We start from the raw sequence: 20,976 nt of genomic DNA on the forward strand, positions 1-20,976 counted from the left end.
GTTCTAAGTGTAATGTCCATTGATATCTTATCTAATATGAAATATAAAATAATAAGAATGAACAGACTTCATGATTTTAACTTCTGTGCAACTTTTGATTCTGCATGTACAGCCATTACACGTCACACCGAGTTACAGTTCTGCCCGCGTCATCAGGACTGTGCTCTAACTCTTAAAGTGACAGTTCCCTCTGAAACACTTCTACTCATTTTCAAGTTCATTTTCATCAGCTCAGAAAAAACATTTTCCAGCTGACTAGTAACTAAAACTGTCAGACAAATGTAGTGGAGTAAAAGTACAGTAGATTTGCCTCTGAGATGTAGTGGAGTAGAAGTAAAGTTGCATAAAATGGAAATATTCAAGTAAAGTACCTTGAATTTGTACTTAAATTGTACAGTATTTGTACAAATGTACTTAGTTACTTTCCATTTCCTCTCCTCTCTGTCCATAACTTATATTTCCTTGTTCCCTCCCCTTCAGATCTACAGTTTAGACAGGTGTAACCAACCTGTGGTGAAGTGCAGGAGCTGACAGACCCCATTCACTGCAGAAACACAAGCTGTTTAGATCAGAGCTCAAACCAGTTTGAGTTCCGAGAAAGTGAAACGAAAGTCGTTGCCACTGAGAGGTGAGATGGCTCAGAAAGGAGTCCAGCTGGACCAGGACGCCTTCTCTTGTTCCATCTGTCTGGATCTCCTGAAGGATCCGGTGACTACTCCCTGTGGACACAGCTACTGCATGAACTGTATTAAAACCCACTGGGATGAAGAGGAGGAGAAGAAAATCCACAGCTGCCCTCAGTGTAGGCAGACCTTCACACCGAGGCCTGTCCTGCTGAAAAACACCATGTTAGCAGTTTTAGTGGAGGAACTGAAGAAGACTGGACTCCAAGCTGCTCCTGCTGATCACTGCTATGCTGGACCTGAAGATGTGGTCTGTGATTTCTGCACTGGGAGAAAACTGAAAGCCCTCAAGTCCTGTCTGGTCTGTCTGGTCTCTTACTGTGAGAAACACCTCCAGCCTCACTTTGAATCTCCTGCCTTTGAGAAACACAAGCTGGTGGAGCCCTCCAAGAAGCTCCAGGAGAACATCTGCTCTCGTCATGATGAGGTGATGAAGATGTTCTGCCGTACTGATCAGCAGAGTATCTGTTATCTCTGCTCTGTGGAGGAACATAAAGGCCACGACACAGTCTCAGCTGCAGCAGAAAGGACCGAGAGGCAGAGAGAACTCGAGGTGAGTCGACAAAACATCCAGCAGAGAATCCAGGACAGAGAGAAAGATGTGAAGGTGCTTCAGCAGGAGGCGGAGGCTATCAATCGCTCTGCTGATGAAGCAGTGGAGGACAGTGAGAAGATCTTCACCGAGCTGATCCGTCTCATGGAGAAAAGACGCTCTGATGTGAAGCAGCAGGTCAGATCCCAGCAGCAAACTGAAGTGAGTCGAGTCAAAGAGCTTCAGGAGAAGCTGGAGCAGGAGATCACTGAGCTGAAGAGGAAAGACGCTGAGCTGAAGCAGCTCTCACACACAGAGGATCACAACCAGTTTCTACACAACTACCCCTCAGTGTCAGCACTCAGTGAATCTACAGACTCATCCAGCATCAAGATCCGTCCTCTGCGCTACTTTGTGGATGTGACAGCGGCTGTGTCAGAAGTCAGAGACAAACTACAGGACGCTCTGAGTGAGAAATGGAAAAACATCTCACTGACAAGGAGAAAAGTGGATGTTTTACTGCCACAACCAGAGCCCAAGACCAGAGCTGAGTTCTTAAAATATTCACGTGAAATCACACTGGATCCAAACACAGCAAACACATATCTGTTATTATCTGAGGGGAACAGAAGAGCAACATATTTGAGTCAACAACAGTCTTATTCTCGTCACCCAGACAGATTTACTGGATGGTTGCAGGTCCTGAGTAGAGAGAGTCTGACTGGACGTTGTTACTGGGAGGTGAAGTGGAGAGGGGGGCGAGTTGATGTAGCAGTCGCATACAAGAATATGAGCAGAGCAGGGATTTCGGATGAATGTGAATTTCGACACAATGACAAATCTTGGGCGTTAACATTTGACCAAAACAGCTTTAAATTTTGGTACAACAAGGTCCAAACTCCTGTCTCAGGTCCTCGGTCCTCCAGAGTAGGAGTGTACCTGGATCACAGAGCAGGTATTCTGTCCTTCTACAGCGTCTCTGAAACCATGACTCTCCTCCACAGAGTCCAGACAACATTCACTCAGCCTCTCTATGCTGGACTTGGTCTTTATCACCCTCATGGAAGTGCTGCTGAGTTCTGTAAACTGAAATAGTCAGAAGTCATCTAAGGAACAGAGGGTTAAATTCTGTTAAGCATTAAACTTGTTTTGTCTTCATGTTTGTTACTGAGAGCTGGTTGTGAGATCACCTGTCAATCAAACATTATGGGCGGTACTTTGACATCTTCTCATTAGTTGTTGTGTAAATGTTTGAGTTTCTTTCAGTGGAGCTCCTTCCTGTGTCTGTTTCACTGCTCATGATGACTGTTGTTTACCTGAACCGACATTTCTCACTGTAATTATCTTCGTCAATAAGGAGGTCATTCTTTATTGTCTTTGACATAGCTGAGATTCTGTTCAGTTAAACAGACAATCTGAATGAACTGGAAAATACAGAAAAGAATATGTGGCCATCTTACTCCAGCAACTTTTAGTGTAATGTAATCATACTAAACACAGCAAATTGTGGACACATCTAAAGAAAAACAGAAGTGGACAGAGCAGCACTAAAGGACATTTAAAGTGATTTGATTTAGAATCACGTCACTGGCAAAAATCTGAATAATATAATGTTTGTAATCTTTACAGCAGTGACTAAAGTGTATGTATTTCATGTGCTGTATTTGAACTGTTGTAATCAATAAAAAGTTTGATTAAAGTGAATTACAGGACAACTCATTTCAAAGTGAGGAGCTGTTTCCAACCCCTCTGATTCTGAGAAGAGTTGACCTCCTAAAAACTGAAGTGACCAGTGTTTTAAATGAGGAATGAGCTTTATTGTAAACAAGTTTAACAGCTGTCACAGCCCGGCTCATGGACTGAACAAAAACAGGAGACACACGGGTAAACTAAATAACAAAGTGATTTATTAATAAGAAAATAAGCAAAACCAATGAGTGGGAAGAGTCTGTAAAGTCAGTAGTGTAGGGAGTGGATGAGTGAAAATGTGCTGCATGGATTTGAGCTGTAAAAGCAAAGACATGAAACCAAACAAACAACAGAAGCTGTAAAATAAAGGAGGTCCCCCTCAGACTAACTGCTGCTCTGGCTTATATACACATGGGGCACACCGGGCCCAGGTGTGTCCCACTGATTACCCTGCCAATCAGGTCTGCAGCCCTGGAGACCAAGAGCACACCAACAGCAGTATGAACCCTGCAGAGGGGCTGTCACACAGCTTTGTGCATATAAACATTAAAGCAAAGTGAGACAACATGTTTGTCTGTCTAACTCCACTGCTTACACTGAATGGGGCAGAGACAGAGTTACCCCATTTCACATGCGTTGACTGATGAGCATACCAAAAAGTTAGAATTCTCACTAGAAATTAAAGGTTTTAGAAGTATCAATAAAACACAAAAAATGGTGGAATTATGCCTGTTATACAAATCTAAAATCTCCTTCAAAGCAAAAATACACATCTGCGCCGTGTTGGCAAAGATGTTTTACAGTTATTAATTCTTTTGATTTCTTTCCAGAATTCATTAGGACAATAGTCTTGTAGTTTCCTTGCAAGTGAGTCAGACCTCCTTGTGTTATTAGTTCTGTTAATACAACATGGAGCACATTCAGCAGGAGGCTTTCTTTCTTTTCGACACATTTATCTGCTCTGTTGTGTTAGTTTATTTGAAGATTTTCAGTCAGGATTTAGAGTTCATCATAGCACAGAGACAGCACTGGTGAAAAATACTAATGACCTCCTAATTGCATCAGACAAAGGACCTTTACTGGTTTTATTAGACCTTAGTGCTGCATTTGATACCATTGACCATCAGATCCTATTGCAGAGACTGGAACATTTCATTGGCATTAAAGGAACCGCACAAAGCTGGTTTAAGTCCTATTTATCAGATCGATTTCAGTTTGTACATGTTAACGATGAGTCCTCCATGCATGCCAAAGTTAGTCATGGAGTTCCTCAAGGATCTGTCCTCGGACCAATCCTCTTCACTTTATATATGCTTCCTTTAGGCAATATTATCAGGAAATATTCCATAAACTTTCATTGTTATGCAGATGATACTCAATTATATCTATCGATCAAGCCAGATGAAACTTATCAGTTAGCTAAACTTCAAATGTGCCTTCAGGATGTTAAAATCTGGATGACCTTTAATTTTCTAATGTTAAACTCACACAGTAAAATTTATTATTTATATATTTAATTACTGGCTAATAATTGCAGTAAATTCACAGTAGCATACCGTGATTATTTTTACAGTAGTATACAGTGATTATTTTACAGTAATGTATTGTGATTCTACAGTAACCAGACACAACTGTACTGTACTATAAAATTAACATCCTACTGTAACATCACAATATGACACTGTAATAATCATTATAGTTTAGTATATAATTCACAACCATTTACAGTAAATTAATGTACTGTATTTTCACAGTAACCAACCCACAACATTACTGTAAAGTACAGTATGGAGCAGCACACTAATCACAGTAATTACTTGTAATTTAGCATTTTTACTGTATTATTACCGCAACTCTGTAGCCAGTAAATTCCTGTAAATTTACAGTATGTGTACTACATTAAATTACTGTAATTTCACATACAAACTCTATTTTTACAGCAACTCATAGGCCCATATTTTTCTGTAGATACAAAGAATACGTTCAAAAATGTTAAAATGTATAACTTTTATTGCAAATTTAATATACATTGCATACATCTGAAGACAATATATCTGAAAAAAATATACAATGTAAAATACATAAAATCATATCACCAATATAGAACATTTCTATCAAAACATGAAAATAGGGTTGAATGATATGCCATAAGTTTTTAATATAATGATATATTTAGCATTTTTAACATAACAACATCATGTTATATTTGATTTGGTTGTAAAAAAATCTTTAAAAAAGTAGAAGACTTTTTAAGACCTTTTTAATACCAACTAGGCTGAAATTTAATACCAACTTCACTGCTGTTTAATGGAAAATCTGTATGAATTTTAAACCCGAGAAAATTATTTATGAAGTTACATGAATTTAATAAAACATTTTATTATAATATATTCATATTTAACACACTATAGCTTGGGGTGTGTTTGTACTTTGATAAGATATGTGAACAAGAACAAGACAAGAAGACAGTTTATAAAATAATTTTAATATTCAATATTTAACACTTAATTTCCTGCATTCTGGAGACATTTTCTGCACCAATTTATGGTAGAATTGTCTTATTTAAATAAAGTGATTCAGATTTTTTTAGCTTAAACTTTTTTGAACAGTGTAAATGACACCTATGAAATTAATACAATATTTGTGCACGAAGAACTCTTAAGGGGTGAAATCCAAAATACTAACAAATTGTGTGGTTTGTTGCAATTAGTTACACCTTCGCTAGATAAGGTAAAGTAATATATGCCAATTGTTTCAGTGATTATTCATCCTGTTTTGTTTTTCTAAAGCATCTAAAGGCTGCTTGAAATATAGTATTATATAGTATTGACTTGCCACAGTGTGACTGGCTCTCACGCCCATCAGCTTGCTGTGCTAACCTCAGCGCCACTGCCCTCAGACTCATCCGCCAATTTGTTTGTATTTCTGGCTTTCTGAATTTAAGACTCTTGCACATTCTGAGTCGTCGAGCTAACGTTAGTAGCACGTCTGAGACATTTTCTTTTCTAACAACTGCCAGAGTTCTTGCACCGTGAACACAGTCCAGATCGTAAAGCTTAACACTGACGTAAACAGTAACGTTACCTGTACTGCTGTATCAGTCACACCAAACAAGTATATTATGAAGTCTCACACACACAAAGTATTAACTTATCACGTTACGGCATTAATTGAATACTACGAAAGGACAAGAAAAAATTTAAGACCATGGTAAATGAAATTTAATACTTTGGTAATGAAATTTAATACTTTGGTAATGAAATTTAATTCTTTTAAGGCCTTATTTTTGGAATATGAAATTTAAGACTTTAAATACTTTTAAGACCCCGTTGTTGCTTGTGTATAATTTATATCAGTGTACTGCAGACCCCTACATGAAAATGTATAATTTTAACGTAAACACAACAAAACACTTGAATATAGAATAGAATATTTCTAGTGTGCCTTAAGGGCTGTCATGTGAGTGTGTGTGTGTGTGACTGTATTAATAAAAGTGTGAAGTGTGTCAGAGTGTATTGTGGTCAGGGCCTGGTTTCCTGTTATTCAGCACAAGCCTCTAACTGTCTTAACTGCTGAGTTACCCAAGATAAGCATGTCACACAATATTGAGTATCATTGAGCAATCATAAGTAATAAGTAAGCATATAAGAGAATCATATCATGCAATATCACTGCAGGGTTGTGTTGTATATCCACAATTTCCCCCTTTTGATCTCTTCTAAGAGATCACTCCTCAAATTGGAGTTGATCCACCTGGTGCTCATCATCAGCTGCGTTTGCCAACAGGGGCATTATATGCATGTGCTGACCATCTCTCTTCTCCGCAGCGGTGGTGATCACCCTTTGGACAAAGCTACGAATACAAGGAATACAACAACAACCACATGAAAGTAAAATAGCCATAAAAGTAGCAAATGATAACAATTCACACTGCTAACCCACCCAACAGCCTAGGATTTCCCCGCATCCCCATTTTAACACTCCTCTCTTTGGGTTAGGGTTAGGTGAGATGTTCTGTCCACCACCTGGAATGGTCCTGTCCACCTTGGCTCCGACCACTTCCGTTTTATCACCTTCAGCAGCACCCAGTCAGCTTGTGGCACTGTGTACTGCTTCCCGTGTGTGCTTCTCTCACCCCCCTGGTTGGAGAAACCTGAAACGAGAGCTTGCAGTTCATTAAAATATGCTCTGTGGGACACCTTATTTTCAAACCCTTCTTGCATTTTCAGTCCAGCTCCTGGGCCTGGAAAGTGTCTTCCTGTCAATAACTCATATGGAGTAAACCCTGTTCTCTGGTTCACGGAGCTCCTGACTGACATCAGAGCTAGTGGTAATGCATCCACCCAGTTTAATTTGTCTGTGCACAGATTTTAGCCAATTTACCTTTAATGTTCTGGTTCATTCTCTCAACCTTTCCCTGTGACTATGGGTGATACACTGTACCAAATGCAGGCTTCAACCCCAACATTGTCTCCACCTGCTGGAGATGTGTGTTCTTAAAGTGTGTACCATTGTCAGATCTGATTTTTTCCGGAAACCCATGTCTTGGAATGTAGCGATTAATCAAACATTTAATCACCGATTTGATGTCTTCCTTTTTTGTCGGCCATGCCTCTGGCCACCCTGTGACGGTGTCAATGCACATCAATACGTACCTGACCCTTTGTCCACCATGTCTGTGTAATTGATGGAAATTTCATACCCTGGCCTAGTGATCATGGGAAATGCACCCATTTCCAGTTTCACTGTTAGCCTCGGGTTATACACCATAGATACCTGACACCCTCGCACGAACTCCTTTGTCATGTCTGTCAGATATGGATGCCACCAATGGCACAAATGCCTGCTCATCTGGACAGGACCAAAATGTCCTACTCCGTGAGCCTCTTCCAGTACCTTCTGTCTGATGGTAGGGGGAAGAACTAATCTCCCATCTGGTCCTCTCCAGAGACCACCAGTTTCTGTCGCTCCTCTTTGTTTCCACACTGTTTTCTCTTGTGGAGAGGCCTTTTGTTGACACTGTTTGACGTGTTCCTCGGTGAGGCTTGTGTGTTGTTGCACTTCCTCCTCTGTGCTTATCATTTGTAGTGAGGGGGAATATCCCACCACTTGCTTAGAAGCCTGGTCTGCTGCTTGATTTCCTTTGGCCACTGGTGTGTTTGTGGTGTCATGCCCTTTGCACCTGACAATTGCTACTTCACTCAGGAGGAGCAAGGCTTCGGCTAGTTCCTTCATTTCTTCCTCATGTTTTATTGGTTTGTTTCCAGCGATGAGAAAACCTGCTCTTTTCCATTGTCCCAGTTCTACATGTGCTGCCCCTGCAGCATACGTTGAGCCGGTGTAGATGGTTATCTTTTTTTCTTCCTCTTGCTTCAGTGCCTCTATTACTGCTCTGCCCTTGGCGCTGACTGCTGTCCCTTCAACCTTTCTGCCTTCACTGTTTTGTATGTATGCCCCTCTCTTCTGACAACTGCATATCCTGCCTTCAGTCCTTCTATTTCATGTCCAAAACAGCAACCATCTGTGAACAGTTCTTCTGAGCCTTGGAGTGGCTGTGCCTGCAAACTTGGCCTCACTTTTTCCTCTTTGGTCACTTCCTGTTCGCACATGTGGGGAGTCCCTACTCCCATCCTGTCTGCCATGTTAATCCCCTCATGTGTGAAACTCAAATTTGGTGCCTCCAGCACCTTACTCAGTCGCTGCTGTCTTAGGGATGTCATTGTAAAAATCTGTGAGTTGACATTCGAGACTACACTATGTGATGTGAGTACTTTTAGTGGATGTCCCATGACTATGTGTGCTGTTTTCAAAATGATTTTTGCCACCCCTACAGCATGTTGTGTGCACCTGGGATGGCGTTTTTCCATGGTATCTAGCATTACACCGATGTACATGAGCACCCTTCTCTCTCCCCTTTTTCTGAAACAAAACTCCATTCACCACCCCCTCTGTTTCAGAAACATCTATGTGAAAAGGAAGTGAATAATCGGGAAGTGCCAGATCAGCAGCCTGAGTGAGCTTTTGTTTGAGGGAGTGGCTAGGATAGAATTGATGGATCTCAAGTCATGTGCCATGCGGTACTTACCAGTACCATGTTTTTCTACAGGCAAAATGGGAGTGTTCCAGGCAGACTGTGAGGGCTCCAATACTCCGGATTTTATCAAGCCTTCTATGGTTTGAGCAATGCCTTCTTTTGCAGCAGGTTTGTGGGAGTACTGCTGCAGCCACAACGGCCCATCTGACTGGGTCCGAAAAGAAACAGGTGTGCAGGAAGAGAGGCCTATATCAGTGGGTCCCTTGGACCACAAAGAGTCAGGAAGTTTGTCTACCATTTCCAATTACCATCCATTTTTTCTCTCCCATGTTCTCTGGAAATCAGCTCATGTTGTAACAAAACTGTATCTCTAGCTTTCAAGTTGATGCAATAAATACTGCAAGCAGGGGAGAAGGAGATCTGAAGGATCTGGGTCTGCACCCAATCAGTGCACTCCAAGGCCCTTTTAACCATGGGACCCAGATCTTTGGCTTTATGTTTAGGATGTAACACGAGTGAGTCATGTGGGACAGCTTCCTCCCATCATGTACACTCCACCTGCTCCTGAGTGAGGTTGGTAGCAGAAGCCACACCCTCTGGACTCACATTGATGTTTTGAGACTATCTGCCAGGTGTGACCTGCAAGTTGGTCACAGAATGACTGTTGGTACCACTGAGTTTCTTGTCTGTCATAGAAGAGCGTCACATGGGGAGGATCTGGAGGTGTGGTGGAGGGTTCGAGGAACCTGATCCATTTTTTTCACAGGAGGTAGGAGCTCATTAGTCCCCCTTTTTCAGGAGTCGCAGGCTGCACGAGGCCCCAGTAGATGTCAGCTGTGTGAGCCTGCAGGGGTTGTAACAACCATTGTCCAGTCTGAGGGTATCCACATTGAAATAGAGTTCCATCTGGTAGGGTAACTACCAGTCCATCAGCGCTGCACAAGATGGTGGCTCCTAATTTTATCAGGAGATCTCTTCCCAGTAAATTTACAGGGACTGTAGGGGACACCACAAATGGGTGAAGCAAGCGTTGGTGTCCCAACTGTGTTGGCAGCAGTTCGGTCACTGGCAGTTTCTGTCCTACCCCAGAGAAACCCACAACCTCCACGGTGTCATTGGAGATTTGGTCACGTGGTGGGGTCTCTGCGTAGCTCCCTGACTCCCTTGGTGGTTGTTAGGATTTTGTGGACAGTTCTTCACCCAGTGAGCTGGATCTCCACATATGAAGCATCCTCCGGAGCCTCCTCCTTCTCGTGGTGCCCGCTGGAATCCACCTCTACCTCTCCCCCATCCATGACCACCTCTGTTTCCTCCCCTAGGAGGTCCCCATGACTGTTGGTTCCACCCTTGATTCTGAGAGGGGTGGTGTAGATCCACCCACGGTGGGATTGGATATAAATCTGGAGTATGTGGGTCAGTAGGCGGAGCCCCAGCCACCAACTGTTTAGTAGGGCCCTTCTTTTTCTCATTTACCTCTTGTCTCACCCTCCCCAGCTGCAGCTTCAGTAGCTGCGTCTGCCACACTTTTATCTCATTCTCTTTCCCTACCTCCTGATCTTTAGCTCCCCCAAACCTGTCACTCACTCCCCGGCAAATCTGGGTTAGCCAAGATGGCTTCTTTCACTGTCCCTGGAACCCCCTCAAGCACAGCCCTGCGGAACCACTGGACTCTGGTAGGTGTGTCCCTCGGCTTCCCCTGCAGCCTCCCCAAACAACTCTGCGACTGTCAGTATTAGAGAGCCTGTCCCCTCGCCTTCCTCCTCAGCACTGTCCTCATTCTCTGGTTCCCTGTCCTCCGTATCCATGTCCATGACAGCTTCATCCTTCTTCCAGATTCTTGACAATTGGCCCCATACCTCCGCTCTTTGTTCCCTGGGTGTTGGGTCTCTTCTCCTTTGCTGGGGCTTCTTCAGCCCCTCTTCTCTTTTCGTGCTCGAGCCTGAAATGGTTGATAGTCTTGTTCTTTTGGGTTTTCTCTTCTTAGGTCTCCAGTCTCCCTCTCCAACTTTGGCATCGATGATCTTTGAGTTTGGCGCTCTGGTTTGGTTTCTACCATAAACTTACCTCCAGAAACCTCTAGAACCAGATATATACTTACTGGAGGTGCTGTAGGCTCTGTTGGACCGGCATAGGGTGGTGGTAGACCTTTTGTTTCTCTGCGCGGGGTTTTCATTTTCTCTCTTCCCAAATGCCTCACCGCCTGTGCGTCCACCGCGAGGGTGAACCACTCTTTTCTCTCCTTCTCCATTTTCTCCGCTTCGGCTCTGCACTTCCTCTTTTGCAACAAACTTGCAGTCTTTTCCTTTTCTCTGTTTCGCTTCCTCTTTCTCCTTTTGTCTATCTTTATTTTTGCTCCTGTAATTTATCACAGCCAAAACATTGTCAATTTGTTCTCCCCAGGCCCCATCCTCCATCATCAATTTCTCTATCAAATTCTCGTTCCATCCTGACCCTGCCTAACGTGTGTATCAGCCAGTCAGTTTGTATGGAGTTCACCCGAGCAACTGACCTAATCAAACAGTACTTCTCACTCCCTGTATCAGTTCACTTCAGTTGTCACCATTAGGTTTCTGTGAACAGAGTGGAGGCTTTTCCTGTTTGAGACCACTGATGCACAAAGTATCCCTTGGAGAATATCACTCACACTCACATTCACTCCTCCGCTCGTTCACACGTAGTGTTCTGAGGTCCCAGACCTCCAGAGATCCCAGATCTCTATTTTAATTTTACCTTGTGAGAGCCTAAACCACGATGCTTGGATAGTCCAACTATCCGGGCCTTCCACCCTCCTTGGAGATCCCAGATCTCCTGGCCTTTCACCCTTGGTACTTCGGGGGTCCTGAATTCCTCGGGACTCAAACCCAGCACTCACGGTTCCCACGAACAAAAAGCTACACAAGACATAAAGAGGAATTACATTTTTAATTCCTGTGAAAAAATGAAAAAATGTTTAATTAAAATTAAACAGTTAACAGAGCCATCCAGTAAGAAAGAAAAAGGGAGGGGGGGAAGGGAGGGAAGGAAAAAAAATATTACACAGGTTTGTTAAATCAACCTTTTACATATAGTTCTTACCGGCTGCCTGCAATATTTGTAACAGGTATCGGTCTTGTTTGTTCAGTCTGGTTGGTATGTTGCCTAAATAGAACTACTAATACACTAAAACTCTCCTCAAGCTGTAGCCCAAGAATCAGTTGAATAGTTTTAACCACATCAGACCAATAGGGGGAAATCTTGGGACACTCCCAAAAAATGTGAAAGTGACCAACAGATGTATACCCACATTTCCTCCAACATCGACCATGTTCAATGTTTTTACTCTGAAGCTCCCTCACTCTGGGTGTAATGAAGAACCTCACAGTATTTTTCCAGATAAATTCCCTCCACAAATCAGAGCTTGAGGTGGTTTCCATGGTCAGATATTCACCCAATCTTACTCAGATAATTCTATCGCAGCCCATCTGAGCTTAATGTACATAGACAGTTTTTTCTCATTTTGTAGTACTGAATAGGTCTTAGAGATCTGTCTTTTAGTCAGTTTCCCCTTACATGCATCTATAATAATGTTAATTAAGGGGCTCCTGTCCTGGTTTTTGGTGTTGATGTCTGCATCAAAGTGATGTCTTAGTTGAAGATACCTATAAAAATCATCTTTCTCTAAATCATAACTATCTGATATCTTTTTAAAAGTGTCAAGACCTTTTCCAGATGAAATTTTCCAATATGCAGTAATACCCCTGCTGCACCAGGTTTTAAACCTACTATCAAGTTTTGCAGGAATAAATTCCCTATCATATGCTGGTCAGCGTAGGATCTTTGCGTCTTCCTCAAAGGTCCTGTCTCTAAGTTCCTTCAGCCAGATACATAATGGCACCTTGATCCAACTAGACACTTGTTTTTGAAGTAACTGTAGTAACTTTTTATCTCCAAGAATGGACGGGAGAGGGTTACAGACTTCAGCCTGGTCTACTTCTTTCCATTTGGCTTCACATGTGGAGTCACACCAAGCAATCAGTACTCTAAGCTGAGCAGCTTTGTAATAATTTTCTAAGCAAGGGAGAGCCATGCCACCTTCATCTCTAGCCAATTGGAGTGTCTCATACTTTATTCTTGGTCTCTGGTTCCCCCAAACAAAAGTTGAAATCATTCTGTTCCATTCAGTAAATTGTTTAGTCTGCACTTCAACTGGCAGTGCCAGGAAAAGGTAAAGCAGTTTAGGCAGTACAATCATTTTCACTAATTCATGCTCGTGCATGTTCATTGGCAGCAGCAACCATCGGTTCAAATCTGCCTTAATATTGGTTGTCAATGGGATATAGTTATATTTATAAATGTCATTAAAATCTTTGGGTAGCTGGACCCCTAAATATTTAATTAGGTTATTACTCCACTTACCCTTTAGAAGCTTTGAGACATCTTTGTTCGGTTTATAGTTAAACGTGAGGATTTGTGTTTTATGAAGGTTTAATTTATAGCCAGAGTATGAGCCAAATGTGTTAAGGAGAGATATTAGCGATGGCAGTCTACTATCAGGTTTAGTAAGGCTCACCAGCACGTCATCCGCATATAAGCAAACCTTATGTTCCGAGCCATATAAGGTGATGCCCGCCACATCCCCACTTTCTCTAATAGCCTGTGCCAGCGGCTCAATAAAAAGGGCGAAGAGCGCTGGACTCAGCGGGCATCCCTATCGACACCCGCGTTTAAGATGCACCAAGTCTGACAGGTCCCCATTCACTTTTATCCTTGCCATAGGTGAGGTATATACGGAGCTAAGACAACCGATTAACTGACTATTAAAGCCAAAACTTTTCAGTACCGCGTACAAAAACTGCCACCTGACAGCGTCAAACACCTTTTCTGCGTCAAGGCTAAGAGCTACAGATTCCACGAACATGTGGTTAAGAAGATGAAGCGCCCAACGAACATTATCATGAGTTTGTCTATTCTTGACAAATCCAGTCTGGTCAGTATCAATGAATTCCAGGATTATATTTTCCAATTTTTTGGCCAGTATTGTTGCAAATATCTTATTGTCTGTATTTAATACAGATAAGGGTCTATAAGAGCTACACTCAGTTGCGTCTTTCCCAGCCTTAGGTATAACGGCGATAGGGGCATGTTTCCAAGATGGTGGTGGTTCCCCACCCCCCAGAACATGATTAAAGCAGGATGTCAATAATTGTACAACATTATGTCTAAAACACTTATACCATTCAGATGGAAAACCATCTGGGCCTGGCATTTTATTCCCCTTCAGATTTGATATTGTTTTATTAATTTCTTCCTCTGTTATCCGTTGCGTAAGCATCTTACTTTGTTGTATTCCTATTGAAGGTAAGTCAAGGGGGGCCAGAAAATGGTCTACCATTGTTAAACCTGCTGCTGGGGGTTGGGAGTATAGATTCGAGTAGTAAGTCATAAAGGATTGTTGTATGTCCTTCAAGCTACGTTGTATCGTATTAGTTTGTGGGTTTTTTACTCTATGTACTATATATGTCTATTTGCCTGTTGTTTGCGCGCCCTCCATGCAAGTAGTTTTCTGGCTCTGGGGCCATTCTCATAATAATTTGTTTGATAAATTTGGCTTTTTTCTCTATTTGGTTCTCATATAATTTGTTTAAGGCTCGTTCTGTAGAAAGTAGATGTTTTAAGGTATTCTCATTGTTATTTTTCGTATGTTCTTCTTCTAAACCTTTCAGCTGTGTGACCATATCCTGTATTTGTTTCTCTTTTTCTTTTTTCCTGTTAGATGACCACATTATCAATTTCCCTCTGAGAACTGCCTTAGCAGCATCCCATAACATACTAGGTGAAACATTTCCATTATCATTGTGAAACATGTAACCTTCAAATTCTTCTGCTACGTATTCAAGAAATTGCTTTTCATTAAGGAGACTAGAGTTGAGTCTCCAGAGAGTCTCTTTACGTTTAATATCTAAATGTAAAGACAGATAGACCCCTGCATGGTCTGAGACGTCCCTAACTCCAATGTTACAATCAATTATCCTATGTCGATCTGAAGCAAGCATAAAGAAGTAATCCAATCTGGAGAACATTGAATGGGAGTGAGAAAAGAAAGTGAAACATTTCTCACCAGGATGTAAATCCCTCCATACATCTATCATGCCTATTTCTTTAAGCAGTTTTTTAACATACAGTGCTTCAGATGGCATCTTTTTAGAGCTATTTGAGGAGTCTAATGACAAATTTAAATTAATATTCCAGTCCCCCCCACATATTAACACCCCAGACGTCTCCAGACATATTAAATCAAATATCTTCTTAATCAGTTGCCTATCATGTCCTGGTGGTCTGTATACGTTTAGTAAAGTAACTTCTTTGTGGTCAATGATACCTTTTAACATTTTACCAAAACATAACGTCCTTCGTTATCAAGTACCTGGGAAGAGAACTCAAAATTTTTGTTTGAAATAAGGATTGCTACTCCCCTGGAGTTAGCCTTTTTAAAAGGAGTAATATGTATGCTTGAAACCCAATTTCCTCAGTTTTTCATGCTCACCATTGGAGAGATGAGTCTCCTGCCAGAAAATTATGTCCTGCTTTTCACGCTTCATTTTTGCAATGACTTTACTCCGTTTAATTGGGTTGTGCAAACCATTCAGATTGGGGGGGGGGCTCACTCGGTTGTGCTCGCACCTGCAGTGTCCCACGCCGATAGAGTCACCCTTCTCTCTGCTGGTTTTGTCACGAGGGTCGGGGTTCCCGTGTCGATCACTCCCCTCCGCTTCAGTTCAGAGGTAGCTTCCTGTGCATCTTTGTAGATCACCGTGCCGGTATCAAGGTGGACAGGAAGACGCGCCGGGTAAAGTGTCTGGAAGCAAATGTCCTTTTCTTTCAGCGCTTTTCTAACCGGGGCATAAGCCTTTCTCTTCGCCAGTGTGTCACTGGTATAGTCCTGTTGAAAGAAAACACACTTCCCCTTGTACTGAATGACCTTTTTCTGCCTTGCGGACCGAAGCACGAGTTCTTTTGTCCTAAACTCAAGGAAGCATAGCACAACAGATCTAGGATTGGAATCTCGCGGGGGCTTGGGACCAAGAGAGCTGTGGCATCTTTGTATTCCCAGAGGGGCGTCAGGGAGAGCCAACTCAGTCTTCATAAATCTCTCTATGAAGTCCGTGATGTTCTCCACCTCTGATCCCTCCAATATGGCGTGAATGCGAATATTGTTTCTTCGTGAACGTGCCTCCAGATCTCCGAGCTGTGTTTGGATGTGCTCCTGTAGTTCGAGTGTGTGGGAAGCACTTCTTTTACACCCGCACTGAATTCCTCCATTTCCGACACTCTCTTTTCGACATCGTCGACAAAATAATATAACACAGACAAGCTCGTGACAAAGTCAGCCCCAGTTTTCTGTGTGAGTGTGTATTTACTAAACTCGTCCTGGCTGCCCTCACGCAGGTTGTAGGCAAAGTCGTTGCGGATGCCTGAGACGAACACACTCGGGGTAGACACCTTAAATATTACACAAAAAAAAAAGTTTACTTGACCACAAGATAAACCTAATCTTGTCAGCCCCGTAGTGTCATTCAGCACCTCCAGAGACCCAGAGCAGACAAAGTAGTTGGCATGCAGCACGTTGCCCTGACAGATGGGGATGCAGGAGGTTTTGATATGGAGGGAAAGTGAGAGCTGGCAGACACGACTGGTCCCGCGAAGACTGGCAGCTGGAGAATGTCCTTATTCTGCTGCATAGCGATGTCAGCCGCAGCTCATCAGGGAAGTTGTGCAGGAGCTGGGGATGTGTGACAGATGTAATGAGCTGTGACACTGGTTGATAAATAAAGGAATGCCACCAGTTACCCTTTTTTAAATTTCAATAGGATGTCAACCGGCCATGTGTTGTGAAAGATAATTGCATCACAACTGCATAGGGTGGTGAATGGATTGTACTACGGCTTTCAGTGCGCAAATGCCATCAAAACATTTCCCTGAAGTTTCTTTAAGACCAGCAAAATGTACAAAAGGATGACATGTCAACATAAATTAAAGGGATTCCTACCTCGTTGACATCTATGCCACTGTTTACAGACCAGGTCTGGAAGTACTCCAGCATGCGATGTTCCAGTTGCTCAGATGGTAGAAACAGATGAAGTCCTTCAGGTCCTTCATGCTTTTGTGGTAGAGAGAACGGCGTGAATACATACGCTGTATGATGGCAGTCACATTACTGAACATCAGGGCCAAATCTACCTTTATGAACTACGGATAAAGGACACAACAAATTTAAAATATATATGCAATGTATTTAATTCATTATAAAAGTAAACAAAAACAACAATGGTGTATTTATGGTGAGCACTTCCCCACATTTTACACATTCTGAATGGCTTTGGTAAAGCCAACAATAATTAACTCATTCTTGTATTTTTATTTGGACATCATAGAGTCGACCGTGACAAATTACAGACTACGGTCATAGAAATTCTGTATGAATGTGGACAGCAGATCAGGTTAGGGAGAGGTGAGAGAGAAAACCTCACTCAGCGTCTGAGCTGAACAGACCAGAGTAGCAAAGAAGAACGCTTATTCACATACCGGTATTGATATTTAATATTGCAACATTGTTATGCATTTTACTTAACACTTAATAGTTTGAACTGGATATGACAGAAAATAAAAAATTCTGCTTTAAAATAAAAATATAATTTTATCTTGATCATAGGGCTTTGTTCTGACACGCAGTCTGAATAAAAATAAACACAGTAATAATCTTCTGGGTTGTTGCATATATAATTGCCTCCTCAGTTACATTACTTTACTTTATTGGTATGTAAAGCCGGCAAAAAACATAATCTTAAAGGCCATCCAACTCATTTCCTGCTGAATTTCCTGCACTGGCGTGCTGAACAGAGGCCCTGTTGTGCCAGAGGGACAGTGTACCCTGACATACCGCCAACAAGCATGGTGCAGATGATCGTCTCAGCATCGTGTTGGAACTGACATTGCCAAAGCCTACACTAGTCAGGCTGCTGAGGGTTAAATAAAGGGCAGCGATCTAGGAGCTGTATGCCATCAGGCCCACTGCCATGCTGTTAATGAAGGGCATCTCCTGCAGGATGAGACAACAATGGTTCATCTTACCTATATGTTCAGTTTAGTTCAGGGAAGAAGACATGACTGCAGAAAAAGTAAGTCGCATTTTCCTGGTAAAAACTATTTTAAGATATAAGTTAGCTAGCTACGAGCTATAGCTACTAACGCTAGATAGCTAACTTGTAGATCAGATACATCAAGATTAAGATCATCTTTCTTGTTTAGCATGGGCGTTCACCTAAGTTATGCTGCAGCCGTAAAAGGCAAACATGCCACACACAAAAATCATATGAAGACTAGTGAGGCTATCCTAACGTTAACCCCATTAAAGTTAGTGGAGGTGGTGTCTAACGTTAGCTTGAGTGAACAGTCAGAAGTCCGCCTCGTCGTGGATTATCCCATGTTAAATACTCCATATATATCGTGACAGGTCTCAACTCATAGTCTATACGTGACTGACGTAAATGTGGCCATTTTCCCTGGAGCTTCTGGTGTTTTCAGCACATTGGACCTTACTCCAATCACTCATTATGAGGTTCAAGTTAAGGAGGAGGACATCTCATCAGCTTCAAATACCACAGCTCAATGTTTTACATTCCAGCTGCACAGGGGTGCTCCCCAGAGCCACTGCCTGTAAAACATTTCAATGGTAACTTCTTAAATGACGGTGATATGATTTATAATTTTAAATGTACCAATTACAGGATGGGAAATAAAATATAATTAGATATAATTGCAAAACACCTACTTCACATTTGATGATATTATCAACTCCAGTTGCCATTCTTTGCCTCCTTTGTAGTTGTAGTGTAATAGTTCATACTACTTGATGTACATTTCATTTACATTATTATGCACATATTAACATTTCCCCCTGACTTTCATAACCTCTGCCACTCTCTCGGCAGTGTTTTTGCAGTGTCTGTTATGAAAGTATTTACATGGAAGTTTGTGTATTGTTTGCTTCTGAGCCAACCCAAAGATACTATAAGATTAAGCCAAACGCATTTTATAGCTGTTCATATACAAAACACACAAGACTATTAACTTTGACCAGGATTCTGAATGCCGTGTGTTTGTCATAACGATATTCTTCCAGATCGATTTTTCTTGCTGAGGTGGGAGGTTGAGTCCCAGCAGAATGGTGATGGTCCGGTTTTTGGAATGTGAGGCTACCCTTCAGGGGATCATCGGAAAAGTGCAAGATGCCATTGGAAGTCATGACCCCATGGTATTGACTGATGCGCAGGGGAATGCAATTTTGGAGTAAATTTATAGTTTACCAGGAATTCTGCTTAAGGACCATTTTTCCAAATACACTGTAACATAAAGATCACAATGCTCATCACGTAACTAGAATATAAAGGTTGAATTAAGTCCAGTGTGGTTGTTTCTGCAGTTTATCGTTAAGCTGTAACCAGTTTTTTTTTTTTTTTTTTTTAACTGTTCTCGGCCATGGTTAATTTTAAGTTTAATTACCCTAAAATTCGAAAAGGATAGTGATAGTAATGACAATTTGTCTCAGGCAAGAAAACAGTATGCTGCTGAAGCAAATATAATAATAGTAATAATTAAAAGCAGGCATACACGTGTTATGCTGAAGCAACCAAACAAACTATTGAACTGTACCCTTGTGGATAAAGTCTGTAAATAATCCCTTATAAGCTCCTGATTATGGCAGCATGAAGAGCGTCAAATAAAACTCCTTGCCATGATCTACTCGCACATGGTCCCACATACCATAGGCAAGTACTGCAGGCTGCAGGATGAAAAAGTATTTTTTTGTGTGCGCAAAACTTTTCAAACTTAAGTATGCAGTCCTTTTATTCATTTCCTCGTATGTACACATACCTGGCAATAAAGCTGATTCTGATAGTGTCCACAATAATACATTGGCTATTACCTGAAAACATCTTCATAGATGGCAAGGTTGTTTTTTTTTTTAATAGGCATTGGAAAATGAGCAACAACCTTTTTGCTGAAGCCAGTTTTTCATTTTGGTCCATATGAACCTTGTGACCCAAGCTTGATATGGTATGGGGTGGAGATCGCGGGCAACCTAAGAGAGATAGGAAAACGATGTAACTATGTCACACACAAAAAATCCAATTTCTCCAATATACACTGCATCACTTGCAGATTTTCCAAATAACGTTAACCTAATGTCTATTTGTGTCTCTGTCAAAAAAATATAAATATCTTTAAGTTTTTAATCTTGTACAAGCTAAGTAAAAATTAAAAACCATACACACATTCGCTTATAGTTGCATAAATTCCACATTTTTAATTATGTAAAATATTGAGATGAGACTTGCTTCATGGTAAGGCTGATGCATAGTTCTGAGCCCTGATCCAATTCGTGTCTCTGCAGCATGTACTCCTTTCATGGCGAGATACCCCTTCATCATCCTTCTTCCATATGTAGGTCAAGTCTAGGAAATAACAAATAAACATGAATCCACGTTCCAATCATACCAGCTGATGCCTATATGTGTATAATGAAATAAGACAGTGCAGTTTGTGTTTTTGTGGAATATATATCAGTGTTACAAGGATTATGTTGACTGTGACTATTTATAAATAATAGAAGGCTGAGGCTATTGGGATTTATTTACTATTCGTGATAAACGAGCATAAAAGATGCCAGTCAAATTTAAGACATAGAAATGCAGGACATACTGTAGAGGTGTGTGCATATCAATATTTGTTCTCACACTCTCTCTCTTTCTCTGTCTCAACCACACACACAAACACACACCCATAGCAAAAGGGAAATAAAGCAGGATCATAACTTGGTTATAGGTTTTGGGTCCGTGTACTTTGCGGCCAACAGATTTTCGTTCTGAAACGAAAAAAAACACAAACAAAAAATCTTGTTTGCCAATTACCATTAGTAAATAGGGAAACAAAAAACTCGAAACAAACATTTTTGGTTTTGATATAAAAAACAAAAAAAGGAAAATGAAAACAAATTGCGT

General features: G+C 41.5%; 1 protein-coding gene across 1 annotated transcript; it reads left to right on the forward strand.

The window, feature by feature from the left end:
* Positions 1-507: 507 nt before the first annotated feature.
* LOC119919140 (tripartite motif-containing protein 16-like) lies at positions 508-2,919 on the forward strand. Its single transcript, XM_038739610.1, has one exon. It carries the CDS (start codon positions 634-636, stop codon positions 2,308-2,310), a length of 1,677 nt encoding a protein of 558 aa, XP_038595538.1. The 5' UTR covers positions 508-633; the 3' UTR covers positions 2,311-2,919.
* Positions 2,920-20,976: the final 18,057 nt, after the last annotated feature.

The sequence above is a fragment of the Micropterus salmoides genome, unplaced genomic scaffold (genome assembly GCF_014851395.1).
Source record: "Micropterus salmoides isolate LMB-PRFRI ecotype aquatic unplaced genomic scaffold, ASM1485139v1 Ms_hic_scaffold_2570, whole genome shotgun sequence".
Classification (NCBI taxonomy): domain Eukaryota; kingdom Metazoa; phylum Chordata; class Actinopteri; order Centrarchiformes; family Centrarchidae; genus Micropterus; species Micropterus salmoides.

Bases quoted from the DNA above. Each gene is read 5' to 3' on its own strand.
- LOC119919140 (XM_038739610.1), top strand. From the start codon at position 634: ATGGCTCAGAAAGGAGTCCAGCTGGACCAGGACGCCTTCTCTTGTTCC.